This window comes from Crocuta crocuta, unplaced genomic scaffold, assembly GCF_008692635.1.
Source record: "Crocuta crocuta isolate KB4526 unplaced genomic scaffold, BGI_CrCroc_1.0 scaffold186, whole genome shotgun sequence".
Classification (NCBI taxonomy): Eukaryota; Metazoa; Chordata; class Mammalia; order Carnivora; family Hyaenidae; genus Crocuta; species Crocuta crocuta.
The window spans coordinates 1486861-1514678 of record NW_027551569.1 but is presented as its reverse complement, the minus strand read 5'-3'; the positions used below and the strand labels follow the sequence as shown (position 1 = coordinate 1514678).

The 27818-nt window shown below is 37.4% G+C and overlaps 1 protein-coding gene and 1 pseudogene across 11 annotated transcripts in view; one reads left to right on the top strand and one right to left on the bottom strand.

Annotated features, from left to right (window-relative positions):
- Positions 1–27818, bottom strand: part of CEP128 (centrosomal protein 128) — a 402179-nt gene that overhangs the window by 269829 nt on the left and 104532 nt on the right. For 10 of the 11 annotated variants that reach the window (XM_077750720.1, XM_077750716.1, XM_077750719.1 and 7 more), the window contains 2 exons: positions 9958–10308; positions 1801–2451 (listed from right to left, as the gene is read on the bottom strand). In XM_077750720.1, the coding sequence (XP_077606846.1) occupies positions 1801–2451; positions 9958–10308 (1002 nt within the window). The remainder of the gene's footprint in view (positions 1–1800; positions 2452–9957; positions 10309–27818) is intronic. The other variant, XM_077750724.1, reaches the window with a different exon arrangement.
- On the top strand, positions 25930–26053 carry LOC144220554 (U4 spliceosomal RNA; annotated as a pseudogene).

Genomic DNA, 27818 nt, shown 5'->3' with positions numbered 1-27818 from the left:
GATCCCAAATATTTAACTTTAATCTCAATTTCCTCCTTAATGTCTAACCCATTATGCACTAAAAACTGTTCTACCTAGACTTTCATGGTTAGGCTTCAGGTCCTTTCCACCTAACTCAAGATGCTAAAAAACTGGATTTGTCACTGTTCTCTCCAAATCTGTTCTGTCTGTATAATCTGCCTTGAAAAATAGCCTCATTATCCACCGAGTCACCCAACTCTATACCTAGTCATCATCGATTCTACAGCTTTTCCAGTACAGCAGTGTAGTTAAGAACAAAGGTACCTGACTACCTAGGTTCAAACTCTGTCTCCACTACTTTTTAGCTGTAAGACCTTGAGCAATTAACTTCCTATGTCTCAGTTTCCTCATTAGAGAAAAAATAGCAAACAATCTGCAGGGACAATACGAGTATTAAATGGTTAACATATGTAAGTTTCTTACAGTCTTGACTGGCACAAACTGAGCATTTAAAAAAAAAAAGTCAGCTGGTATTATTATTATTGTCAAGAGCCAATCAATCAACATACAACATATATTTTATTTTCTTTAAGATTAGCTCTTCCCCATAACTCTGACTCTCCTTTTATATGTCCTCATCAACTCTGACAGACTGTTATGCCATACTTCATCAATATTAAGACGTATTCTCTCACATTTTACCACCTCTATCTTGGGAGATAGTTGTCTTGCAGCTGATAGTATTTCACGTATTTTTTTTTCTTAGTAGAATAATGATGCATCTGGCAATTGATGGTGTCTTAGGTTCAATGAAATATAGTAAAGCCCTCTTACCTATTCACCCAGCCTCCATTCTGCTCTGCCCATCCCAATTAATAACCCCAAATCCACTATTGCCAGTAAGCTATTTAGAACTGGGGAAGAATTCATAAAATAGCTGAAAGTATTCGACAATTGTCAATTTTCATTATAATTTCATTTTTCGTCATAAGCATTATTACCGTAGTTGTATTTCAAGGAATTTTGGAAAAAATTATAATTAACCTTGTCTGTTTATTCACGTATACAACAGATAACTACAATGTTCCAGGAAGTGTTCTGGGCACTGAAGATACAGCTGTAAACGAAACAGACTCAAATCCCAGTCCTCCTGGACTTTTCATTCTAATAAAGGGAGAATAAAAAATAAATAATATGGAATCTGTATCATATGATGATAAGTACTATGGAAAAAAACTAAAGCAGGAAGATGGGATAAAATTATCACACTTCTGACAATCATGTTATGAAGTAACTCCCCTGCATGGGGATAATGCTTATACCATTAGACCCTAGAAACATTTCCCCAAGTTCGATATCTCAATTAAGCATTTATCCAGGCAACTTTGATTTGGAAAAGAAGGGGTAAATCTCAAAAGCCTTGGGTTTACACAGCTCATAAGCTGATCCACTTTAGTTACCATACTAATAAGGACTGTGGTTATAGCTTCTATGGCCTTGACAAGTCTTTGCCTTTTATATTTTGGGAGGTCACAAATGTCGAATGAGGGCACATTTCAGGTCCCCGACTTACTGCCACCTCTGCCTTTCCTGAACTCCCAAAATAGCTACATGTTCTTTTTAAAGGGTTTCAGTGCTCTGAAATAGGCGCTCCCAGGTGGCTGCTATAACTCATTTCAACCTGGCTGAACAGGCACAGATAAGCCTCTTTACTGTTAATTTTATCTTCCCTTCAGTGCTTAGGTATACAGAATAATCTTTAAAAGTTTATGCTTTATTAACTTCATGAGCCACCAGAAAAGTTCCTTCAGTATCATCAGGATAATTCAGCTCAGGTACCTTCAGTGTCCTAATATGATTCTCAGCCTCACTCTTTTCCTTCTTGAAGTGCTTCATCAGCTCCTGGATGTTCTGCTCGTGTTTAGTTTTCACACTCTGCAATGACGATGTGAGATCTTCCAGCTCCCTCTGGTGAACGTCTCGCTCTAGCTTTAACTGTGTAACGATTGTCGCTGTTTCTTCATCTCTGGATTTTGCCTGCGTCTTGAGGTCCGCAAGGTTCTTAAGCACCTCTTTCCTGGCTCTCTGTTCCTCAGCCAGTTTATTGGCAAGATCGGCCCGGATGGCACTCAAGTCCTTGACAGACTCTTGCATCTCGAGAAGTTGAGCTTTGTCCTTGGCCTGGCTCTTCTTTAGCTCTGCGATTTCTGCTTCCAGGTGAGCTTTCTCAGCTTTCATCTGGCTTTGAACCTTATTCTGCTTCTTCAATTCACTTTCTAGCCTATGGATAGTGTCCAGGGAATCCTTGACTTCTAGTTCAAGGTCAGCTTGCTGAGCCTTAATATCACTCAGTTTCTGCTCCTTACAGTGAAGCTCCTCCTCTTGAAGGGCACGCTTGGTTAAGACATCATTCAATTCCTTTCGAAGATTCTCTATCTGTTGTAACGCTGCATAAAGCTGGCTTTTCAATTCATCCTTTTCTTTCAGAATCTATCAGGTTAAAAAAAAATTCACTGTAAAGGTTATCATAGGGACTGTCAGAAAATAAAGTTTAATACACACAGAGAAGAAAAATTCATAAAATAATATTTTGTATTTTTCCATCTTTTTAATGAAAAATAATTTTAGGCTAGAAAAGGAAAAATACAATTACCCTGAAGTAACACCACACTGAAATACATGCTTCAGATTTTCATCACCAACAAAGGTCAGTCCTTGATTATAAAAAATTATTTAAATGCAGGATAAAATTTAGCAAAAGAATGGGGAAAGAAAAGAGACTCCTATTATAATTTACCAGAGGTTGAAATAATATAATGTTAATTAAAATAACAATTATTTGCATTTCAATTGCACAGGTTATTTTTTTAATTGCACACTTTTAAAAAGGAGAAATGTCAAAAAAAGATAAAGAAGATAATACAGGGAGGCATGAAGATACAATCTAAGAAAGGCATCAACCATCATCTTATCAGTAGTGACAAGAAATACACCAATATCTAACTGGGAGTCTTGAAGTCCCAAAAGGACAGAAATAAGATTAAGATTTGGAGAGGTTGGGAAGTGACTCAAGAGAAAAGGCAAGGGACCAGATGTCCATCATCCTCTGCCTGCCTCTCTGCAAAGTTAGGGTTGACACTGATGGCTGGAGGCCAAAATCTAACCCTCTCATCCTTACCAGCCACAAATGCAAAGAAAAAGCCAGCAGCTAAGGAAGCTGAAATCAGTTCTCCACCTCACCCCCCATGCCCAACACTGGCACCAAGAACAATCTCTGGGCCTGCGTATTGATGCACGCCACACCTTGACCACGGAAAAAAATAAGATTTGTGTTTCAGAATTAGAAATAATGAGTAAAAATGCAAATACTTACAAGGCAGTTTTACACTTTATATTTTATACTTCAACAGGAAACAATTCATGATAAACTGCAATGAGTCAATCACTCCAAAAAAATATTTTCCTCAAATCCCTGTCAGTTTATCAAAGGAGAAACAGCATGAAGCTAGCATGAGAAATAATAAAAGGAGGTGGTTAAGCAGATGAGCTCTGACCAGAAAGAACTGAATATGATTCTTAGTCCAGCCATAAGTCATTCTCGAGCTTTAACGAAACTATTTATCTTAATATAGATAACAATAACACCTATATCATAGGGTTGTGATGAAGACTAGTAGAAAAGAGTTTGGTTGGGCAGAAGATTCAAGTTCAAGGAGAGGCCAGGATCTTCATTCAAGACAGTGATCAAATCTGTGAAGAAGAGGTCTAACTGATAAAGCAACGTCCCTCGATTGAAAAGACTCGGGACCACAGAGGAAAGAATTCATTTTGTTTTTTTTGTTTAAAAAAATTTTTTTAAATGTTTATTTATTTTTGAGAAGGACAGAGCGCAAGGAGGGGAGGGGAAGAGAGACAGGAAGACATGGAATCCAAAGCAGGCTCTAGGCTCTGAGCTGTCAGCATAGAGCCCGATGCGGGGCTCGAACTCATCAACTGCGAGATCATGACCTGAGCTGAAGTCGGACGCTTAACAGACTGAGCCACCCAGGTGCCCCAGAATTCACTTTGAAAAGCAGGAAAAGTGGCTAGAACTAGAAAGTCTAAGAGTAGGTGTATGGTTTTTCTATTGCAGTATAACAAATTCCAGTAAACTCAGTGACTTAAAACAATACCCATTTATTATCTCCCTATTCCAAGAGATCCTAAGTCCAGGAGAAATACTGTGCCCAGGGTTTCCTAAGGCTAAAATCAAGGTGTCAGCTGACCTGGGCTCTTACTTGGAGGCTTTGGGGGAGATTCTACTTTCAGGTTCATCATCCATGTTGTTGGAATAATGTAGTTCCATGCTCTCACCACTTTGATCCTGGTTTTCTTGCTAGCTTTGGGCCAAGGGTTGCTCTGAGCTTCTAAGGCCACCCACACTCCTTGGCTCATGGACTCCTCAAACTGTAGCCAGTGACACCAAAATGATTCTTTCTCTTCTTTCAAATCCTTGGACTTCCCCTTCTATCAACAGCCAGAAAAATTTCTATGCTCTTAAGGACTCCTATTATTAGATTAGGCCCATCTGGATAATCTCCTTATCTTCAGGTCAACTATGCCATATAACAGAATCATGAGAGTGATAGCTCATCATGTTTACAGGCTCTAGAAATTAGGGTTAGTCATCTCTGGGAGGTCACTCTAGTTACCATACTAGAGAAGACAGAAATGTACAGAATCAAGTCTTGGCTATAAGGACAAGCAGGAGGGGCCTGAGAACAAGGAGTGGTGGCTTCAAGACAGTGATTAATATTTGGAATACACAACATAGGCCCCTGGCCAGAAGTTAAAGAGACTTCCATGCAGCCCTGACAATAAAAATTATATTTTCAAGATGAAGCTTGAAATTTGCATCTTGGAATGCAAAATACTATAATGTCTTCCTGAAGTTGGTTTAAGCAGCAAAGGTATTTCTTTGTTCAATGAGATGGAACAGTTCAATAAGAGGGTTTCAAAACTCAGGCTCTGCCTCTCTACAATTCTCTAAGTTTTGCCCTCTACTTCAGTGTTCCAAGCATCACATCACATGACAAAGGGTGGTAGCTTTAGAGAGGACAGTCACAGACTATATTGGTCAAGTTTGTAATTTCTTTGCCAAGAGAGTTACTAAAAACTAAATTAAGTTCTATTTGCTTTTTGTTAATTGCTTGGCTAGTAGCCACAGCCCAAGTTTTTGTCTAGACATGGTCTCTGAGTCTGATAATGACAGTATCTCAACTGCTACCTCAATATCCTGGACATTCCCAGGGGCCCTCAGTTGAATAGGCTTTATCTTGAGGGAATTCAAAACAATGGACTTGGATCCCCTTTGTCTGGCCAGGAATGCTTAAGGAGAGGCATTTGAAAGGGGCCTGAGAAATCAGGCTTATTTTTTATCCCATTTTTATTTCTGCTACGTTTTCTACCTCCCTCTCTTGCTTGGACTAACTTTGGCAAAGACAGATCATTTGGCTATTCCAATGCTAAAAAACTCCAAATTACAGACTCCATATACTTGGATTACAAATTGCAGATTTTCAATCTCTCTACCCCAAAAAATTTTGCTGCTTTTAGACAGGCAGGCTTCAACCTACACTTGCCTTTCTCTTGTGTGCCTCTTCTGAAGGCTGCAGTAAGTTCACAACACACGCCAACATCCTAAAGTTTTGGTCCTGGTCATTTAATACCCCACTCTGAGGCACGGCATCACTGCCCCAACATATGATTTGTGATGGTTCAACTAACTACTTCCAATAGCACAGTGTGCCAACTTTCCCTTTAGAAAGGTAGGCTGCTCTTGTCCCCGCTTTACTCCCCACTTAGTCAATCCTATATTTCAGACTCTTTTACTTAAAGTTCCTGACTCCTAAAAATGATGTTTCATACCAGCTTGAGTATCTTCTGCTGACAGTACAGAAAAACTCCAGTTCAGGCTGACTTAAACTACAAGGTAATTCAATATCATTCCACGCCCAACTGCTCCAGACGTGGTGTCAAAGTTCAGGTCCACCTCTCAGAATTTCTCTTGGCAATACCTTCCTGTGTGTGAGACTTCATTCTCAGGACCATAGCAAGATAGCCACCTTCAGCCACCGCAAGCATCACAGCCCGATACAACAAAGCCAGAGAAGGAGAAAATCTCTCTTACGCATCGTCTTCAGGAGTGAGTAAATATTCACCAGAAGCTCCCCCAACAGATTTCATAAATCATTCTTCATTGATCGGAAGAGGGTTGTATGCTTGGTAACTGGCCTTTTTGAATGAAACAGGTTGGGGTGGGGGGGAGATGGCAATAATCAAGACCACTGATATTCCTATGTAAATTTTGTTGGTACTATTCAGGAGCAGAAATGGAAAAAGTAAAGAGTTGGTTTGATTCCAGACTGAAGATCAGTGTGTGAGGTGGAAGAAAAAATTGAAGCTGCTGATGAGCATGTCATTAGAGTAGCTTTTCACGAAGTCCAGTTGACAGGAAAAAAATAGATTCCAGGAAATGGCTGGTCAACCAGAGGAATGTGGAAAGATCAAAATCAGATGTTAATGGTTAAAAAAGGAAAACAGAATAAAAGAAATGTGTAAGATCAGACACTTAAATTTTGGAACTAAAGACGTGAACATAAAGAAATTACAGATGAGGACAAATTTAAGCCACAGAAATTAGCTGCTGAGTGACTTGAAGGTCACTGTAACATGGGAAATTAGTGAAGTTTAAGGGCACAGAGTTCAATGGGTTGCTGACTTGAACTTTGGAATCACCAAAGATGATGACAAGAATTACATGTAAAAAACAGGTTGAGGGGAAGTCAGGTGCAAAAATCCTTGAGAACTGTGGAGGCGTAATGGAAAAAGAGCAGCAGTCAGGAATAATGAGAAGAGAATGTTCTAACCAAGCAAACCCTGCTTCCAAAGAAGAAAAGTGGGAAGAGAAGACTGTGAAAGAAGGGTTGAAAATGACTATGAGAAGCCAGAACACTGACACTGTCTGAAACCTACATAAGAACAAGAACCAACTCCTCAAAAGCCTGACCACGAAGCACATGTAAGTTTTGTTTGTTTATTTGAATTAACTAAAAGGTAAACAGAAATTTTTGAAAGAAAAAGAAAGTTATTTTTCTGCATATGAGGATACATGCAGACAGACTTCTGGATTATTCTAATAATGTCAGTACATTAGCCTTTCTAAAAGCATATGATAGAACTGGTACACATTTAAAATGTCCTTTAGCACTGATCCTTCTTACTTTTCAACCTTTAAATTAAAAAATTCATCTTTTAAAAGACCGTATATATTACATATACTCCTTTTCTCCTCAGGATGAAGGCAATACACAAAAGGAAAAGATGGCAATTTGAGATCCTTGAAGTCAAATATTATCAAGCAAAAAGCTCAACATACAGGGCCAAACCAATTATTCTGCCAACTCAGCAAGAAAAACAAACAACCTAAGAAGTTCTATAAATTTGGAAATATTCAGAAAAGCATACATTATGATCAGAATCCAAGTTCAACACTTTTTCCTTTCTCATTTTCAAAGCACATACAAGAACCAATAACTTCAAACAGCACTTTAAGAAAGATAAAGACAAAACGCATAAAAAATAAAAAAGATAAAGACAGAAGTAACATAATGATTAGATTATTTATATCTACAGAATTTTAGGTCTTCCAATATGTGTTCATCTATATTCTTAAAGAAGATCATGACCCACTGATGTCAACATCCGTGCCATTTTCTTTCAAGGAAAGTATACAGTCTGATCTCCCTGGGGTTTTTTTCTGCAATGCTTTGTTTTTCTGTTTGATATTTCACATCATTCAATAATGAAGTAGTTCTGTAATAGAATATATATTTGATAATCTTCCCAAAATTCCAAAAATATAAAAAAAAACAAGAATAAATCAGTGCAATTTTTAGAATAAAAGCCTAATTTAGCCTTCTACTACATTTTTTAAGTGGCAAATCTTAAAGCAGAAAATAAATTATGCAGGAAAAAAGAGATAGAAGTAGACACAGAAGTATTTAGGAATCACAAAAATTGCTTCGTTTAAGCATGGAAAATAGCTCAGCGAGGCTACTTACTAAACAATTAATTTACTTTGTAAAACATAATGTGTTTTATTTGTAAATCAGTATTATTTTTATTTTAATGTATACTTCCAAATATACCCTGCAGTCACTTTTTGAAAATAATTAATCCAAAAAACAAAATGAAACAAACAAAAGGAACAGGCTGTATTACTATTGCCTTAAGGTGGCTTTGTGATTTTATTAAGAATTAAATACTCCTTAGGGGTATTATTCAGTAAGACATAAAAATAAACATGCTTTCTTTCTGAAATTATTTACAATGTATTTCCACATCATGGATTTACTGGACACTTGAATTTGCAGTGAAATATCAGTTACCCTTTCTTCTTTGATTAACCACTGCTCTAACTGCAACATGCTGCATTAATTTTTAAGGCTTTTAAAGTGAAAATTACAATGCCTGCTGTGATAATTGTGATACTACCCTAACTGTGGCAATCACTTTAAAACTACTTCTTTGCTTATCATTAGCAATGCTAAGTGATAAAAATAATTATATCAGGAGCATTCTGGGAAATAACTGTTTAACAATTGTGAATATTCTAAAAAATTCCATCCAGAAAATTCTGCATCGTGGATTAGGATACCATCTGATGACATGGACTCTTCTAAATTTCCTCTAATTAGGTAAAATCCCCAGATAGTTCTCAGTCAGTCAACCCTTCTCACCCCCCTTCTTTCCAGCTGCCTCCCCTACAGGCCTGCTCATTGAACCAGTTACCAGACCAGACTGACAACAGAATAATCAAGGTAGAGCAATTTCCTGGGATCAAATCAGTTCAGATTCAAGTCTGAAAGCTTTAGAACTGCTTTACCTCAGGGCAACCAGTCACCCAGTAAGTGTCAGATGGGTTAAATTGAAAAGCACTCCACAGTGAGCGCAAGGTGATCACTTCCTCCATCTTCTCTCTGTCTGAGACATTCGTATCTGAATGGTAAAGCATCTTTTCCATGCCAGCTCATCTGAAATAAGCATCTATCACTCTTAAGGGCTGACAACTGATTTTATGACTATAATTGCCCTACAGTTTGTTTTCTTTTGAAAGAAAGTCAACTCATCCAACTGATTATTCTTCTGGAATGTTCAGAATTCTTGACAAGTGACAAATGACAAAGCAGAAATGGATAAACCCAGACTACATACGGATAAAAGTCAATCTGGACTTTTCCTGATTATCTTATAAACATCTTGGTTTAATTCAACCCAAAGATAGAGAATCAACATAGGAGCATAAAATCCATTTAAATGAACTGATTCTACAAGAGAAAAGATGATGTGGAATGCACACATGGCTCAGGGACATGCTTTATGTCACTATCAAAAAGGCACAACAGCTGAGTCTTGAGGCTCCTGACCTGTTAATACTGCTCAGTGAGACTGTGAACATCACTCATTTGACTAAACCTATTGTAGCCGCTGCCAAAAAATGGTCCCGTAGAAACTACCACATTTTTAAATGCTTCTTTCCAACTGATACTTAAGTTGAAATATATAAAAAGATGAGATTTTAAAATGCGTGCACTGGGGGGAAAGTCAAGTGATGCTATAGAAGATTTCATAAAGTTTTTTCCATTTCAATATTAAAGAACAATTTCAATTTAGGGAACTAAGAGCTCAACTGGAGGAGGAGAGAGGAGGTGGAGCTCTTTTAAGGGCCAAACTCTAAAAATCCACAAAGTGTTAAACTATGAAAAAGGCTTTCAGAAGATAAAAACCTAAATTATTTTTTTACCTGAAACAGCCAAGACATAAAGACTCTATCAAGGACATCTTTATAGACTATGTGAACAGCTCATGGCAGTCAAATGTTTGTTCAAAGGATGGATGAATGAATGTATGGTTGGTCACAGCAAAAATCATCCTGTAGGAATTTGGCTTTTATACCTGATTATTCTTGTCTGTCAGTTGATCAAGAGTTTCTGACTGTTTCTCCAATGCTCGCTCTGTTTTCTTATGCTTAAGCTTCCACTGCCTAATGGATTCCTGAGCTTTCATTTTCAGGTCCTCTCTCCTCTTCTCCGCTGCCTGTCTCAGGGCCTCGGACTGCTGAAACTCGAGAAGGTACTGCTCGGCCTGCTTGGTTGCATCCTCAGCATGGTGAGTCAGCTCGGAGATCTGAAGGTCAGCACGCTTATGTTTGGCCTCACAAGTCTCAAAGTGATTCTGGATCTCCTTAAGTTGATCCAACATCTGTAGCTGCTGCTTTTCCCTGTTCTCCAATTCACGTGTTAAATTCTGGGAATAAAGCATGTGAAGTATTAGGAACATGTTCTTGTCAAAACTGGATGCATAACATATCATCAAACAAGAATCTCTAATGTCACTGAAATGGGAATCATCTGCATCGAAGTTCGTTAGTAATCAGTCTAGAAAATATGAGTCCCCCATTTTATAAGCCCATTAGTTGGGAATAATTTTTTATAGGAATAGTTTCTCTTTTTTACACTACTTCATTATCCAGAAAGGGAAGATATGTATTTTCCAATCGACTGTCACCAAAATAGAAGGCTTGTTGCTGAAAAAAACAACGTGCATTACTTTCGTACCAATCTAGTGCTTTGTCCAACTGGAAAAAAGAAGGTCAATGTTTTAAAACTGTCAGATTATCATAACAATCATATATAACATTTCACTTCCTGGCAGCACATAAAATGCTGTTACAATAAAATAAAACATATAATAAAAATGTGCACTGATGATAGAAACATCAGTATAGATGATATGATCCTTGAAAGTCCATTTAAAAGGCTCTCAATAAAGTGTTTACAGATAGGTTATTTCCAGCTAACTCTAACATTATAAGTTGATGAACTTATCAATCAAACTTATGTGAATCACTGTGGGACTGATATTTAAACAAACAAATTTGTAATGTGTGATAATCAAGAAAAGCAAATGTGAACTCTTAAAATCTAGTTTCTGTAAAATAGAAGTGGTCAACATTTGGAAATTGCACTAAATCATCATGATTCATACCTATTTTTAATTTGAGAAGAACTGGTGAAAATCTATTTAAACGTCAAAAATGAGAGGGCACTACTTTTATATAACATTTTGTACAAATAATGTTATAATCATTAACATTAGGCCACTCTTATAAAGCTTCAGAAGGGAGTGACAAATTCAGAAATAATGTATCCCATAAGTTGCCCCTCCTGAGCCTTACTTTCTAAATACTTGGGGGTGACAAAGAAAACCTGAAAAGACCATGTATCCAGGGGACTAAGATGACTCTGGGACAAACAATAAATATCATCTGCATTGTTGTAAGGTGACTACAAATGAAGACTGGAAGCATAATGTTCAGTTCCAGATTCCATTATCCCTGAACTGTGGCTCAAATAAAGTTAAATGCAATTTCTCTCAGGATTAAAGTCATGGTTGGACATTCTGGCAAGAAAAAAAAATAATGTCTTAAAAACAAGCTTCATTTTCCAAGCAACAGGTTTGCATTTGCTCAGTTTGCTAAATTCAGTGCAGCCTGGAAGAGAGGAGTCATTCCTTTATCTACCCAAACAAAACAGTAAATTGAGAACTGTGCACATGTTTGTGTGGAAAATTCTAAAATGTAATCAGAAAACCACTGTGCTGGCCGTTTACCCTTTTGCCCTTATCGAAAAGTTTTACCATGAAGCTAGAAATTGACTTTATTAACCAGCAGTACCACATGATTTCTCCATCAGGAGAGAGAGGTACTAGTATTTTCTTCAGAGAGTGGGTATCCTTCCTATGTGTGAGGCACATAGTTTACTGAATGGTTAATAAGACTTGCTTAATCTAAACTGAGGAGCTATTCACACTAACTACTAGATTACAATAGATAATGCTAGATACTAAAATGATGAGCGGTTACTTGAAAAGACCTATATTCTACAGCGTGGCTGAAGAGGGTCTCTCTTAGGAGGTGACATGTGAGCTGAGATCTAAATAAGGAACCAGCAATAATAATAATTATTATTATTACTACTACCAAAGTTTATTGAGCACTTGAGTTATACAAAGGACTAAGCAAATAAGATCATAAGAATGATCTCATTCAATCCCACTATTATTATCTGGATTTTAGTGATGCATAAACAACACTTGGAACTGGCCCTAGATCACATACCTAATATGTGAGGAAACGGGATTCAGACCCAGATTGTCTGACTCCAGAGCCCACGTTTCCAACTCTAGGCTAAGAGGACAGATTCTCAGATGACCCTAATTCCATGCCTCTTTGTCACCTACTCCCACAGTCCTATCATAGTGAGTTATCTTTTTTCAGAGCTGCCACCTTTGAAGCAAGAGGTATGTCCCAGTACTCCCTCTCCTCCCCGCAAGCCCCTCCTCCCACTCGTTCCCACCCCTGAGGCCTTTGGCTTTATCTACCAATCTGCCCAGTTCCCTCACTCCTTTTCTTGCGATACATCTGCTCTTCATTGTCAGGAAGATGACCACGCCTTGACATTTCTTTCCCTGGCTTTAAATCCAAGTTCTTTGACCTAACTTCCTTAATTTTCACTTTAGCCACTTTGTTGTTCATGTTTCAAACTCCTTCATAAAACAGAACTTGAACGGCAAAATCACCGGCTCTGGGGAAATTAACAAATTTCCTGTTTCCTATATCCAGTTACTGAGTCCTCTAAGGAAAATCACAAAGGAGTATTAGTTGATGTGATGGCACATGGACAGGCAACTCCTCGGTGCCCAAAAATTCTACTGCATGCCTCTTCCCAATCCACAACACATGGCCTTTCTAAAATGTCTTGTCTCAGACCTACCATCTTTTCACTCACTCTTAGTATGTAACATAGCTCTTCTATAAGAAATAAAATTGAGGCTATTCAGCAGGACATTGCCCAAATTTCCTTAATGTACCATTCTGAAACTTACCAATGGCTGATATGTCCTGCTCTCCAGCCTCTGAGGAAAAGGGATCCTTCTTGGATAAATTAGCCTAACTTTGTAATTTCCTTCCACATCCATCAAGGGCTTCAACTACAATTATACCCTTTCTTCCTTGTATTGAACCTCTCGTTTCCTATTGGATCATTATTCTCTACCATATCCATCTTAAAAATCTGAGTAATGTTTTCTTAATGAAACAAATTGAAGAGGATAAAAATGAATGGAAAGATATTCCATGTTCATGGATTGGTCCATACTACCCAAAGCAATCTACTCTTTTAATGCAATCCCAATCAAAATACCAAAAATATTTTTCACAGAGCTTGAACAAATAATCCTAAAATTTGTATGGAACCGCCAAAGACTACAAATAGCCAAAGCAATCTTGAAAAAGAAGAAAAAAACCTGGAGGTATCACAACCCCAGATTTCAATATACCACAAAGCTACAGTTATCATAACAGTATGGTACTGGCACAGAAACAGACACAAAGATCACGGGAACAGAATCAAGAATCCAGAAATAAACCCATGCTTTCATGGTCAATTAACCTATGAAAAAGAAGGCAAGAATATACAATAGGAAAAGCCAATCTCTTTAACAAACAATGCTGAAAATACTGCACAGCTACATGCAAAAGAATGAAACTAGACCACTTTCTTAAACCATACATAAAAACAAACTCAAAATAGATTACAGACCTAAACATGAGACCTGAAACCATAAAATTCCTAAAAGAAACTATAGGCAGTAATTTCTTTGACACTAGCCATTGAAACAATTTTTCTAAATATGTCTCCTTTGGCAAGGAAAACAAAAGCAAAATTAAACTATTGGGACTACACCAAAATAAAAAGGTTTTGTACAGTGAAGGAAGCATCAAGAAAACAAAAAGGCAACCCACGAAATGGTAGAAGATATTTACAAATGATATATCCTATAAGGAGTTCATATCCAGACTATATGAAGAACTTACACAACTCAATACCAAAAAACCAATAATCCAATTAAAAAACAGAGAACCTGAACAGATATTTTTCCAAGGAAGACATGCAGATAGCCAACATACACATTAAAAAATGCTCAACATCATTAATCATCAGGGAAATGCAAGTTAAAACCATACTGAGATATCACTTGAGGTATCACTTTATAGCTATCAGAATGGCTAAAATCAAAAACACAAGAAATTAAAAGTGTTGGTGAGGATGTGGGAGAAAAAAAAAAGGAACCTTCAGGCACTGTTGGAAGGAATGCAAATTGGAGCAGCCACTGTGGGAAACAGTATAGAGGTTCCTCAAAAAATTACAATTAGAATTACCGTACGATCAATAATTCTACTAATGGGCATTTACCTAAAGAAAATGAAAACACTAATCCAAATAGATGCATGCACTCCTATGTTTACTGCAGCATTATTTACAACAGCTAAAATATGGAAGCAACCCAAGTATCCACTCATAGATTAATGGATAAAGATGTGATACACACACACACACACACACACACACACACACACACACACACTGGAATACTACTCAGACATAAAAAAAGAATGAAATCTTGCCATTTGCAACTACATGGATGGACCTAGAGGATAGAAAGCTAAGAGAAACAAGTCAGAGAAAGACACATACCATATGATTTCACTCATATGTGAAATTTAAGGAACAAATGCACAAATAAAAAAGAGGCAGACAAAAGATAGACTCTAAAATACAGAGAATGAACTAGCTGTGGTCAGAGAAGAGGGGATGGGAGTTATATCTTGATGAGCCCTGAAAAATGTGTGAAATTGTTAAGTCATTGTGTTGTACGCCTGAAACTAATGTAGCACAGTGTATTAATTATACTTGAAGAAGAAAATAAAATCACAATATATTGTTTAATGAAACAAAAACCTTTATCAACCCAACATGATCTAACCAGCACCCTACACTCTTCTATTAAGCCAGACTCCTAGAAAGGGCAGTCCACACCTGATACTCCACAATTTTATTCCTAATTCATTTCTCCATTCATTGGATCTGGGTTCCATTCTTACCGCACAGTTAAAATAGTTCTCATCAAGACACCCAAAGGTCGCCTATAGCAAAACACAACGGCCTCTTTAAAAATCTATCCTAGTTTCCTAGTAGGATGTGACATTGTCAATTGTCTCTTCTGATTTTTAAGTCTCTCTTCTTCCCTGACTTTCATAATACCCCTCTTTACTAGTTCTTTTTCTTCCTGCTCTTTAATAATCTCCTTTCCCGGATCTCTTCTACCATTTAGCCTTTAAATACAGATAATGGTATAGGGTTCTAGTATTAAGTACCATCCTATAAAATATCTTCAATAAGTAGGCATCTAGGTAGACAGAAATATAAGTGACTTCTAATTCAGGAGCTAGACTGATAAATTCCGGGCCTTGAAATATCCTAATTACATAATGATGTGCTACATTTGGGAATCCTACAGACATCTTAATTTTAGCATGCCAAAAAACTGAAATTTATCTGATGCCCAACTCCTAACAAAAAGGTGGTCCTGCTAATAAAATGCCAGTAAAAGCTTTCTCTGCTGAGAGAGTATAGAAATGGAAGCGGAATTGTATATTTAAATAGTGAGAAAGTCTGAAATAACTACTATAGGAAAAGAAGAGAAAATGAAAGAGAGAAATGTTTAAAAGCTAACCAACAGAAATAAGGTCACAGTTAGTAGCCTCAAATTTATAATGGACTTAAGTATACAAATTTTTCAAATTTCTCCAGCAAGCTTTTGAACCCAGGAGGAAAATCAGTTCAACACTATTCATTCATCTGTAATTACAGAACAAGAATAGGCACATGATTAATATATGTAAGCCCAGATCTTCAGCACATAAATTCCTTTGTTCTCACATTTTAAAAATTATAGACTTTCATATTAACATATTACACACAATAAATCACTGAGAAGAGTATTTGAAAACATCATGGCATTGACTGGGTATGTTAATACAAATAAACAGAAAAGGGTGTGGTTCTAATCCTGAGGAATTGTGTTCTCACTACTGATGGAACATAGGTTCGAATTTGAACTGGATGAACACTGCCTCTAGCCGCCCTGAGTCTGGAAACTGTTGCTACTGATTTGCTCCCATCAGTCCATCTGTATTATCCTTCAGGTAAAACCTGCCATAGAATTCCTTCTTATATTCACTCCTCGGCAGATTCTACTCAGCCATTGTTTTGACTTTTTTTTTTTAATCCCTCTTCCTCAAATAACCAATCAGAATTATCTAACTGTGATAAACATTTGTCTCCCACCAATCAAGAGGTTATATTATAGAACCTTCATAACAATCCTTAGCACACACACATATACATAGAGCACACAAGTAAACAAACACATTATTAGTCCACGAATAAATGCTTTCAGGGTAGGCACATATACTAAATATTAGTATCTTCCTATGTACTACATGAAATGCTAAATGAAAAGCAATTTTCTTATTTATTCCATTAGAATAATTTTCAATTCTGTTAATACTATCATACATTCCTGGAAGCCTCTTCTATCCTAAAGAACTTTGTATAATTAAATTGTGTGAAATTATCTCAGCCTCTAGAGCAGGGCGGTTAAATTTCATATCACTTAATCAAGCCTATTATTTATTTCCCACTACATAAGTACTGTCAAAGACAAAAATAATCCAAAAACACAGAAATGTTCTTTTTCCAAAGAATTCCCTCTAGTTATATGGTAGAGAAGACTTTTTGGTTCCTAAAGGGAACCTTTTAGGTTCTGTAGCTGGGCCTGAGAATGAAACCAACATAAGACAGATAAGCAGAAGAAAAGCACACAAGTTGTATTTAATATTTATTTGTACATATACATAAGAGCCTTTGTTGGAAAACGAAGACCCAAAGCAGTAGTTAGGACCAAGAACTTCTAAGCTTTTTCTAATTCATTTGAATTCATAAATTCTAATTTATGACAAGAAAAAGGCAAAGGGATCTAATGAGCTTCTAGGGGTAACAGACCATGGACAAGTGACTAGGAAATACATGGTGGAAACTAATAGAAGATCAGGGTTATTTTAGGGTGGTCTGTACTGATCCATTTTGGAATCAACTCCCAGTTTCCAATGATAAAAAAATGTTCTTCTTTCCTTGGTAGAGGGAGGGTACCTTCCACATGGGAAATATATTGACCTCTCTGAGGTAGAAAAAGAGCTCAAAGTACCCTTCCTGCATCTACTGTTTCTCAAGTGCCTTCAGCTCAAAATAATCAATATGCCAAAGTGGCATATTTTGGGGTGATATGTCCTGATCCCTTCCACAGTATGTTGCCAAAGGTTTATAAAATCTCCAACTTAATCTAAAGCTTCATACATTTAATGTCTCTTTTTTTCTCTCTCTCTTTCTTCAGGTGGGGAAAAATGTTAAAGAGTAGTTGTGTCGAGGGTCTCAGGTTTGGTGATAACTAGAAGGAGTCATTGGCTTCAGCATGTAGTTGTACTTACACTAAGATTTAGGACAGTGAAAAGATACATGGCAAAATCAGCAAAGGGGAAGGAATGTGGGGCATAATCCCGTGGAAACCAGGCACAAGCTTCCGAGAGTCCTGTCTCAGGAACCGTGAAGGGTGTGCTCGGTTCTTCCGGCAGTGAATTCTGACGTGTGAAGTACTATCTACCAGGGAAGCTCAGAGACTCGGTTCCCCAAAGTTTTAATTACAAGCTAGTTACTTAGGTACCGTCTGCCCAGTATATACCAAAATTCCAGAGTCCCAGAAGGAAAGCAAGTGTTCAGCATAAACCATACTCTTTGTAGAAAAGTCTAGGCACCATGAGCTACACTCATCCTTCAAGGAAAGTTTCTAATTTATCATTAAAAGTTCCCAGACACCAAACAAGGGCCTATTTTGGAAGCAGGCCTAAGGAAACTATGTTAACTACTATGTTAACTCCTTTTTCCTTGTAGTAAAATGGCCAAAGAATAGAAAGGAAAAGAATGTATTAAAGAATGCATTACAAGGGCTCAGTCAGTTAAGCGTCAGACTCTTGATTTCGGCTCAGGTCATGACCTCACAGTACAGGAGTTCGAGCCCCACAACAGGCTCTGTGCGGGGAGAGCAGAGCCTGCTTGTGATTCTCTGTGTCCTTCTCTCTGTCTCTCCTGGCTTGTCGACTCTCTCTCTTTGCCTCTCAAAAATAAACATTTAAAAAAAGAATTTAAAAAAAAAATGCATTACGGCAATGCATCTAGAAGATGGGAGAAAAGAACTCGCCCCTTGAAACTGGCTTTGGCTGACAATGGCTCCTTTTTAATTGCTGCAGTGGTTGTATTCAAATTTTAAGAAAACTACAGACAGCCTACTCACATGAATAAGGCATTAAAACAAAAAGAGAAAATGTAAAAGAGATACTCTTCTTAAAAAAGTAGTGTGGTAGTGCCTGGGTCGCTCAGTCAGTTAAGCATTTGACTCTTGATTTTGGCTTAGATCATGATCCCAGGGTCAGAAGGTTAAACCTCGTGTTGGGCTCCATGCTCAACATGGAACCTGCTCAAGATTCTCTCTCTCTGCCTCCTCCCACTCATACACTCTCTAAAATAAAAATTAAAAAAAAGATTAGAGAGATAATCCAATGCCTATATTTTAAAGATGAGGAAATTAAGTGACAAGGAGATAAAGTAATCAATCCCAGATAAGGGAGGTAGTTTACAGCAGAAAAAGGACTAGCCACAGGTCCCTAATATTCAAACTAATATCGATTCCACTTCACTATATTACTGACTTGGATACTAGCCAAAGAACCTCTTAAATAATTAAATAAAATTCCATGCTCCTGAACTAGGAGTAAATCCTGAATAGGAATTATACAATCTCTGAGGCATGGATGTTTCTGGAAATTTCTAAAGCTGAGAGGGAGAAAAAAAAATCACAGAATAGATTTGACTTGGTTAAAACAAAATTAGGCATAGACTAGTTATCCCCTTCTATGTTCATGACCCTGGCAAAGCACTAAGGAAAGTACTGTATGAGAAATACTGACTGGGACAAATCTGACCCAGCAGGAGGGAAGTGACATCAATGCTGGCTAGTAGAAATAGGATTTAAGTTAAAAATTTCAAGAGAAACTACGCTGATCAGCAAGAACTCATCAAGAAAGACGTATAAAATAAGAAGACAATGGGCAAACTCAAGTGCTAAGAAGAAAAAGACTGGGGCATTGATCAAAGGACAGGCATTGAACACCAATGGTAGCATGCACAAGAACCACAGACTGGGTTTCTAATGTTTATGAGGAGTAAATTTCAGGGCGCCTGGGTGGCTCAGTTGGTTAAGCACCCAACTCTTGATTTAAGCTCAGGTCATGATCTCATGGTTTGTGTGTTGGAGCATGACAGGGGGCTCTGTTCTGGCAGTGCAGGGCCTGCTTAGGATTCTCTCTCTCTTTTTCTCTCTCTCTCTCTCTCTCTCTGACCTTCCCACAGCTCATGTTTGCTCTCACTCACTCTCGCCCTCTCTCTCTCTCTCCCCCTCTCAAAATAAATAAATAAACATTGCGGGGGGGTGGGGGAGTAAATTTCAAGAGGGCTAAAAAGATATTTAAAAAGTAAGATCAAGAACCAAGTTGGGGGAATGGTGATTCCAGCTTAAGCTTTCAAAAGTTGTTCAGCAATAGGGGGCGCCTGGGTGGCTTAGTCGGTTAAGCGTCCGACTTTCGCTTAGGTCATGATCTCGCGGTTCGTGGGTTCGAGCCCCGCGTCGGGCTCTGTGCTGACTGCCAGCTCAGAGCCTGGAGCCTATTTCAGAGTCTGTATCTCCCTCTCTCTCTGACCCTCCCCTGCTCACACTGTCTCTCTCTCTCCTAGAAATAAATTTTAAAAATATTAAAAAAAAAAAAAAGTTGTTCAGCAATGAAATCACATGATCAGATGTGCGCTTGAGAAAGATTAATCACCAAAGGACATTATGCTAACACTAGGATATTAAAATATTATAGCAACATTAAAAATAATTGAAGATCATCCTTTTAAAGCAGGAATGGACTTTTAGAACCTTTTTTTTCTCTCATCTGAATTCAATTTCAGCAATCAAATTCAACAGAGCTGGCTTATAAGAGATAAGAACCAGCTATGGCATTCAAGAGACTAGGACAAAAAAGAAAAAGAAAAAAAAATCACTTGTCAGTCTTCCAAAGAAAATACAGGTATGTTTTCATTCAATCCAATAAACATTTACTGCGCTCAGCAACAGCCAAGCTGCTGAGACACAAAGATGAACGAGAAGGCGTGGTTCTCCATTCTACTGCTACAGAGAACCACACAGCGTGGTTGGAGAAACAGAGACACAACAGTCACTTTTAATAAATGGGATATATGTGAGCAATTCTTTCTTCAGTGTTTCAAATTCTGCCTCTCTTCCCAATTTATGCTACCTAAGCTATACTTCCTTTTCATTTCCTCACCGTATACCTCTGTTCTTATCTTTATATAATGTTTTCTAACAATGACAGGCCAAAAAGAAAAGAGCCCTGAGCTAACACCATTAGGTGGTGGCTAAGGGATCAAATAGAAGATAATTTGCAGTTGCTATTGAAAGTGATAAAGAGAAAGAGAGCAAAAGGAGGAGGCAGGGGGAAGAACGAGATAACCAGAGCCAGAGAGAAAAGGAGTGTCTTTGCCAGTCAATCTCAGAAGTCACACCAGCAGGGCGAGACTGTGGCACTCCTGTCCTCTTCCCCGCAGGTAGTTTCTTTCATGACGAAAGTGATCCTAAAACTGGTGTTGGCAGGGGGTGTGGGAAACGGTGTTGAGAGGAGAAGGGGAAGAGGGAAAAAGATCAGCAAGAGAATCTGAGCAACTTGACACCTCTCCCAAACATTTGCAAATAAAGTCTTTTGTACTCTTTTTATTACCTATAAATTACCTATAAATTTTTCTTTTAGTTCTTACAATTGCTAGCCTTTCAGTTTTAGACTCATGAAATATATGGTGCCACAGCTTGAGATACCCACACACACACCACACTTTTTGGTACATTAAACACGTTTACTGTAAAATCATGTATTTGTATTCTACCCACTTTACGAAAACTAAAAAATACTTTTAAATTTTAATTACTACAAAAATTAAGAGTTTTTATATCTTGGTATTGATGACCAGTTCATTTTAAGGGTAAGTGCTCTGGTTACCAAGTTTCCTTGGTTGAAAACGCCATTATTAATTACAATATTTCTCGTATAAAAACACACAAAACCACAACAGAATGATCTGTTTCACAGTAAGGTCTCGAAACACCCAGCACAGTGAAAAGTAGCAACTCTCTGTATCAAAATGATACACTGAAACGAAAATGATATTTATAGTATAGGCATACAAATCTCAGGGGTTTTTAAAAAAAATTTTTTTTTTAATGTTTTACTTACTTCTGAGAGAGAGAGAGACAGCATGAGCAGGGGAGGGTCAGAAAGAGAGGGAGACACAGAATCCGAAACAGGCTCCAGGCTCTGAGCTGGCTGTCAGCACAGAGCCCGACACGGGGCTTGAACCCACGAACCATGAGATCATGACCTGAGCCGAAGTCAGATGCCCAACCGACTGAGCCACCCAGGTGCCCCTCTCAGTTCTTTATAAGGACAAAAACAGGGACATTAAAGCTAATAAGTAACAAACAAGCCTCAGGTGGAACACCGTTAAAAACAGAATTCAATTAATTACCTTAATATTGACTCTGTGAATAAAGATAAGACTAATTCCAGCCCAAAATATGACTTCCTTACAGAAGACACAGACAAAAACATTGACTGAATAGGGATATTATAGCCAGAAGGAGATACAATTTTCTCAGGTGAGAAAGAGAACTGATTCAAATACAGAAAAAAATATATTAAAATTTTGGTTTTTTTTTTTTTTATTTATTGAAGCTAAATTCTTTTCCAGCATGTTGGAACATTTTAGTTTCCATGTGACCAGTTAATTGCATATATAGATGACTTAGTTTTAACAAACCTAAAGTGGACAGGAGCCTTGAAAAACAAAAAACAAAAACCTTCAAAGAAACTACAGATTGAAAAAAAACATTACTAATGCACAGGAAGGTATTTGTAAATATGACATTAGGATTAACATGAATTCAGCCAGCATTCGCAGAGTGCCAAATATGGACACAAGGCTAGGCTCAAAGACAAGGCAAGGTCATGTTTCTTAGCTAAAAGAAAACCGGATTACTAGTACTGTGGTTTATGACCAATAGCAGTCAGCCCCTACCCCCAACTCCTTCTAACATATTCTCCTATTCCACAGAGGCTACAAAACTGAATGTTCAGTACTCCCTTGCGCTAGGTTTGGGGGGGCAAATCAGACTCAATAGAGAGAATTAAAATGTGGAAATGAAGTGGAGACAATATACTTGCTAATTTCGCTTTTTGCTGCTGGCCAGCAAGGTCTCAGACACAGAATTTATTTTGTTCTGCAGTGAATATCTCCCTTCGTGTTACCCTTTCTTAGAAGCCTAGGCCAGGCCACATCTGCCAATATCATTATCAACAACTATTGCATAAAATACCTAAAGCAGTTCAACTCACCACACTAACCCCTACCTGATGTTATAAAGTTTTTGCCTTTATGGTATAAACAAAAGGACAGTTTAATAGGATTTCACCTGAAATTCTCAGATTCTCAATTAAGCCATGCCCCACTCACCTCTATTGGGAAATGAGCCTGACATCTTCTTGCATGTCTTGATAAACTCATTCATTTTGGTATAATTTGGGTATTTTATGAACTGATATTGAGAGGACAACTAAACAATTTTCCACAATCAGGAGAGCTAAGGGAAGTCTCTGAATAAAAGAACTCAAATCAATCAAAACAAGTGTTTTGGTAGCCCCAAAATATAGCTACACACAACTAAATTAGACCATCACTTATTGGGATCATACTATTTACACCCTTTTTTTTAAGTCACGTTTGGCTGAAAGTAGAATATATACTTAAAATCTGAGTCAATCTTTAAAAATTCAAGTAAAATACATACTAATAGTCTTTACTAACTGATCTAGGGGCACCTGGGTAGCTCAGGTGGTTAAGCATCCAACTCTTGCTTTCAGCTCAGATCATGATCCCAGGGCCATGAGATCAAGCCACACATCAGGTTTCACACTGAGCATGGAACCTACTTGGGATTCTCTCTCTCTCAAAAAATAAAAATTTTTAATTAAAAATTTATAAAAAATAAGATAAAATAACTGATCCAAACCCTTTTATGAGTTAGGGATCAGTCACATAAAACATCAGGGGCCATGTAACCATGTCACAAATAAATTCTTCCTTTACCAATATAACCTTCTGTCTTTTCCGTCCTTCTAATTTTGACCACATATACGATTATCATTTTTACCAAATGAAGCAGAGATACATAAAAGGACATTAATCCCAAATAACGGGTTCCTTGGTCTATCTCAGTGATTAAAAATAATTACTTCTCGACAAATCCTATGAGAACATATCTGTTTCATACAACTACAGTTTCCTTGTACTTTTTAATGAAACATGATACTAAGCTTAAGCAAAGTACAGAAAATAATGTTCAATTAATTAAATACATTCATCTCTTTGTGAAGAAATGAAATATTAACTTCTGTTTCATTAGCCATGATGTTCACTGCATAGAATATTTTAAATACACATTTCTTCAGAGTGTTCAACTTTAAACACGAGGGGACATATCATTAGCATCTAGGCCCAAGCAACACACTGAGGAAGTTCTGACCCCGGCAGACGTATTGCAAAGTACATTTGTGTTTTCTTAGTTTTTCTCATACTCTATTAGACTGATAATTTTAACTCTGCAACTCTGATGTTTAACTAAAGCAAGCACTTTGGGAGAAGGAAATTTGAACACAGATGGGATAAAACTGTTCTACTTTAAGCAGCTTGGTACTTGTGACTACTTTTGATTGAGGTAGAACCACCTCCAATTACAGATTTGCTATGAAATGCATTAGGACAAAGCAGACATCAATAAAACACAGGCACCTGTGTTCTTACCAATACTGATGAGGCAGTTGAGAGGACCAACAGAGATTGCATAGTTCAACTAAAGAAATATTTTACCTCTAATTACATGACATATAGTCAAGATGAGAAATTAAATGTAACCTAACACTTAATATTAATGCTCCACATTATGATAGAGCACTGAGGTTTACCTAAAACGAAACAGACACCTTATCTCACATGATGCAGTATCACTGTGCAGTTAAGAGAAATCAACTTTTCTTCGTTTCTCAATTTTGATGTCTTAAGAGAAATCAAAGCTAAGGAAGGCTAAATGGAATGGGGGGGGGTCTATTTTCTTTTGTTAATACTGTTTCAGACAAAAATAATGATCTCGAGATACCACCTCATATCCATTAGAATGGCTACTACTAAAAAAGCAAACAAAAGAGAAAATAACACGTGTTGATGAGGATGTGGAGAAACTAGAACCCTTGTGCACTGTTGGTAGGAATATAAAATGATATAGCCACTGTGGAAAAGACGATGGTGGCTCATTAAAAGATTAAACATGGAATTACTGTATGATCTAATAATTCAACTTCTGGGCATGTATGCAAAGTAACTGGAAGCAGGGTCTTGAAGAGATACTGATACACTCAATGTTCATAACGGCATTATTCACAATTGCTAAAATGTGGAAACAACCCAAGTATGCATCAACTGATGAATGAATAAGCAAAATGTGGTATATGTTTTGCTTTTCTATGGTATCTATCTATATTCCATATAGATATTGTACACACACATACACACACACACCATAGATAAGCAAAATATATACCACATTTTGCTTATTTATGCATCAGTATATTCCATATGTGGAATATATATTCCTGAATAGAATATTATTTAGCCTCTAAAAGAATGGAAATTCTACAATATGCTACAACATAGATGTACCCTGAGGACATTATGTTAAGTGAAATAAGCCAAGCACATCAACAGAAATACGATATGATTCCAATTCTATGAAGTACTCAGAGTGGTATAATAGTATAATAGTGGTTGCCAGAAACTAAGGGAAATGGGGAGTGGGAGTTATTATTTAATGGATACAGAGTTACAGTGGGGATGAGAATGGATGGTTGTGAGGGTTGTATAATACTGTGAATTTATTTAATACCACTGAGTTGTACATTTAAAAATGGTAATTTTATGTTGTGTATTTTGCCACAATAAAAAAAAAATAAAAATTAATAATCCCTTTCTTGACTCCAGTACGCTTAGAAAGGGCTGGCTATGAGGGATGTTTCTTTAATCAGTTCTCAATCAAGTCCAAGAATACCACCTTCCCTCCACACAACCCCGTCATATTCAGACAATCAAAGTAAAATCAGTGTGCTTTCTATACCAACAGGAATGTAAGACATGGCTCCTAACTCAATTTCACACCATCCAATCACATTCCCACCTTTTAAGTTCCACCTGTATTTAAATTAAGTAAAATTAAAATTAAAAACTCAGCCACACCAACCTCATTTCAAGTCCTGTATGGGTACATATGGCTAAAATATTGAACAGCACAGATTTAAAGCACCTCCCTCACTGCTGTAGGTGCTACTGGACAAAGCTAATCTAGACCAATCACTGATTCATATTAATGTAATGACCTGATATTCTTCATATTTTTTCTTCTTGTATGTATAGGTAGAGTTCCTTTCTTGTTCTTAATGTTGACTATGTATATTCTCTTTAAAAAACCAAATAAATGGCATAAATTTAACCAAGACTGCAAAAAATTCTATTTGTTTTTAATGAATACTTAGGACAATATCGTTTGTGGAAACAATGCGACTGAACATGACTGACTCACTGGTTTTTGGATTAGCCTTAAAGGTCTGATCAAAGTTCATTTTATTTTGATATGTGGTTTTAATTTTCTTAGCTGAAATACATACCTCACTTGTTAATGTTAATAATTTACCTGTAGAACTTTGTGCAGTGGCAGTATTGTGGCCAATGAGGTTTATCCGAGGCGCAATTATTGCTAATTGAAAACTTTTTCCAATAATTTACCTGTAGAGTGTGTGGATTTTTTAAAATATCAGTTGAAATAAAGACAACATTATTCATTCCTTTCCTAACAGATACACTTCTTTTTCCTCTATTGCCTAGACTATTAGCCCTATTACATTATTGAATAGAGAAAAGTGCTCGCTTCATTTAAAATCAGTATTTCAGGGGGCACCCACATGGCTCAGTTGATTAAGTGCCCGACTTTCAGGTCAGGTCGTGATCTCATAGCTCGGTGAGTTTAAGCCCCAAGTCAAGCTCTGTGCTGACAGTTCGGAACCTGGAGCCTGCTTCGAATTCTGTGTCTTCCCCTTCTGCCCCTCCCCCTCCTGCTTGCTCTCTGGTTCTCTCTCTCAAAAATAAATAAATACTAAAAATAATAATAACAATAACAATAAAAACAGTATTTCAGGGGCATCTGAGGCTCAGACAATTGAGCATCCAGCTCTTGACTTCAGCTCAGGTCATGCTCTCACAGTTTGTGGGTTTAAGCCCCACATGAGGCTCTGCACTGACAGTGCAGATTCTCTCTCCCTCTCTATCTGCCTCACCCCTGCTCATGTGATCTGTGTGTGTGTCTCTCTCTCTCTCAAAATGAGTAGACTTAAAAAAAATAGAAATAAAATAAAATCAGTATTCCACTATTAAACATGGCACTTGCTATGCGTTTTTGTATTCTTCAGTATCAGGAAGTTTCCCTCTCTTCCTTTTTATTAAAAGTTTCCCTAATTAACAGATATTGATAAATATCTTTATGAAAATAGCTTTCATAAATGCTTTATCTGTTGAGGATAAGATTTTCTTATACTGATTATTTTACAAATGTAAAACATCCAAGTACTGTTGTAATATATAGGAATATATAGGAATGATATAGGAGTCTTTTGTTACATATATGTTCTGTGAACATCTGCTCACAGTGTGGCTTGTTCTTTTCATTTCCCTAATGCAGCCAAGTGTAAGGCAGAAATTTTGGAAGACCTCTTTGTTTACCCAATATTGTAAAGATTTTATGCTGTCTTTGGGGAGGAATTTTTTTTTTTTTAAAGTAAGCTCTATGCCCACTGTGGTGCTTGAACTTACAACCCTGAGATCAAGAGTCATGTGCTCTACTAACTGAGCCAGCCAGGCACCCTGGAAATAATTCTTTGAATTGTTTCACTTTTTTATTCTGTATTAGCTATATTCCCATTATTCTTCTTTTAGTGGTTACCCTAGACATTACTATATGCATCCTTTACATTATTAACATATAAAGTGGTTTAGTACATTTTGCAACATCCTTCATCTTAGATTCAAGGACCCTTTGAGGGGCCATCACCCCCCAAATGAGTGTGTAGAAGCTCTATTCCAGACACAGCCAAAGGACTGAGGGTCCCTTTCCCCAACCAGCCTCCATTCATAGGACAGAAGGCAGACATAGACTGTTCCTGCCCCAGCTCTCTCATACAGTGAAAGTTCCACAACAGAAGGACCAGCTGAGAAGATCAGGGGTTACCATCCCCATTCAGTAGCACACGCGAAGAGCTGAGGTACCTCCCCAGTGGGAAGCATGCTACAGTCCCTCAACTCAGCTGAGAAGGGGGAAGTTATATAAACAGAGAGCTCAAAGTTCTAAGGGGCCTGACTTTATTTGTAACAGAACATAAGGAAAGTAATATCTAAGGATGATGTCAGAAATAATGAAGACCTTGGGGGTGAGTGGTTAAGAAGCTGGTCATTTCCATAATACTAGTAGCAACAAGTGAAACAACAGATCAGCTAGAAATTTAATGGAATCAAGGAAAAAGACAACGAAGAAGAGTG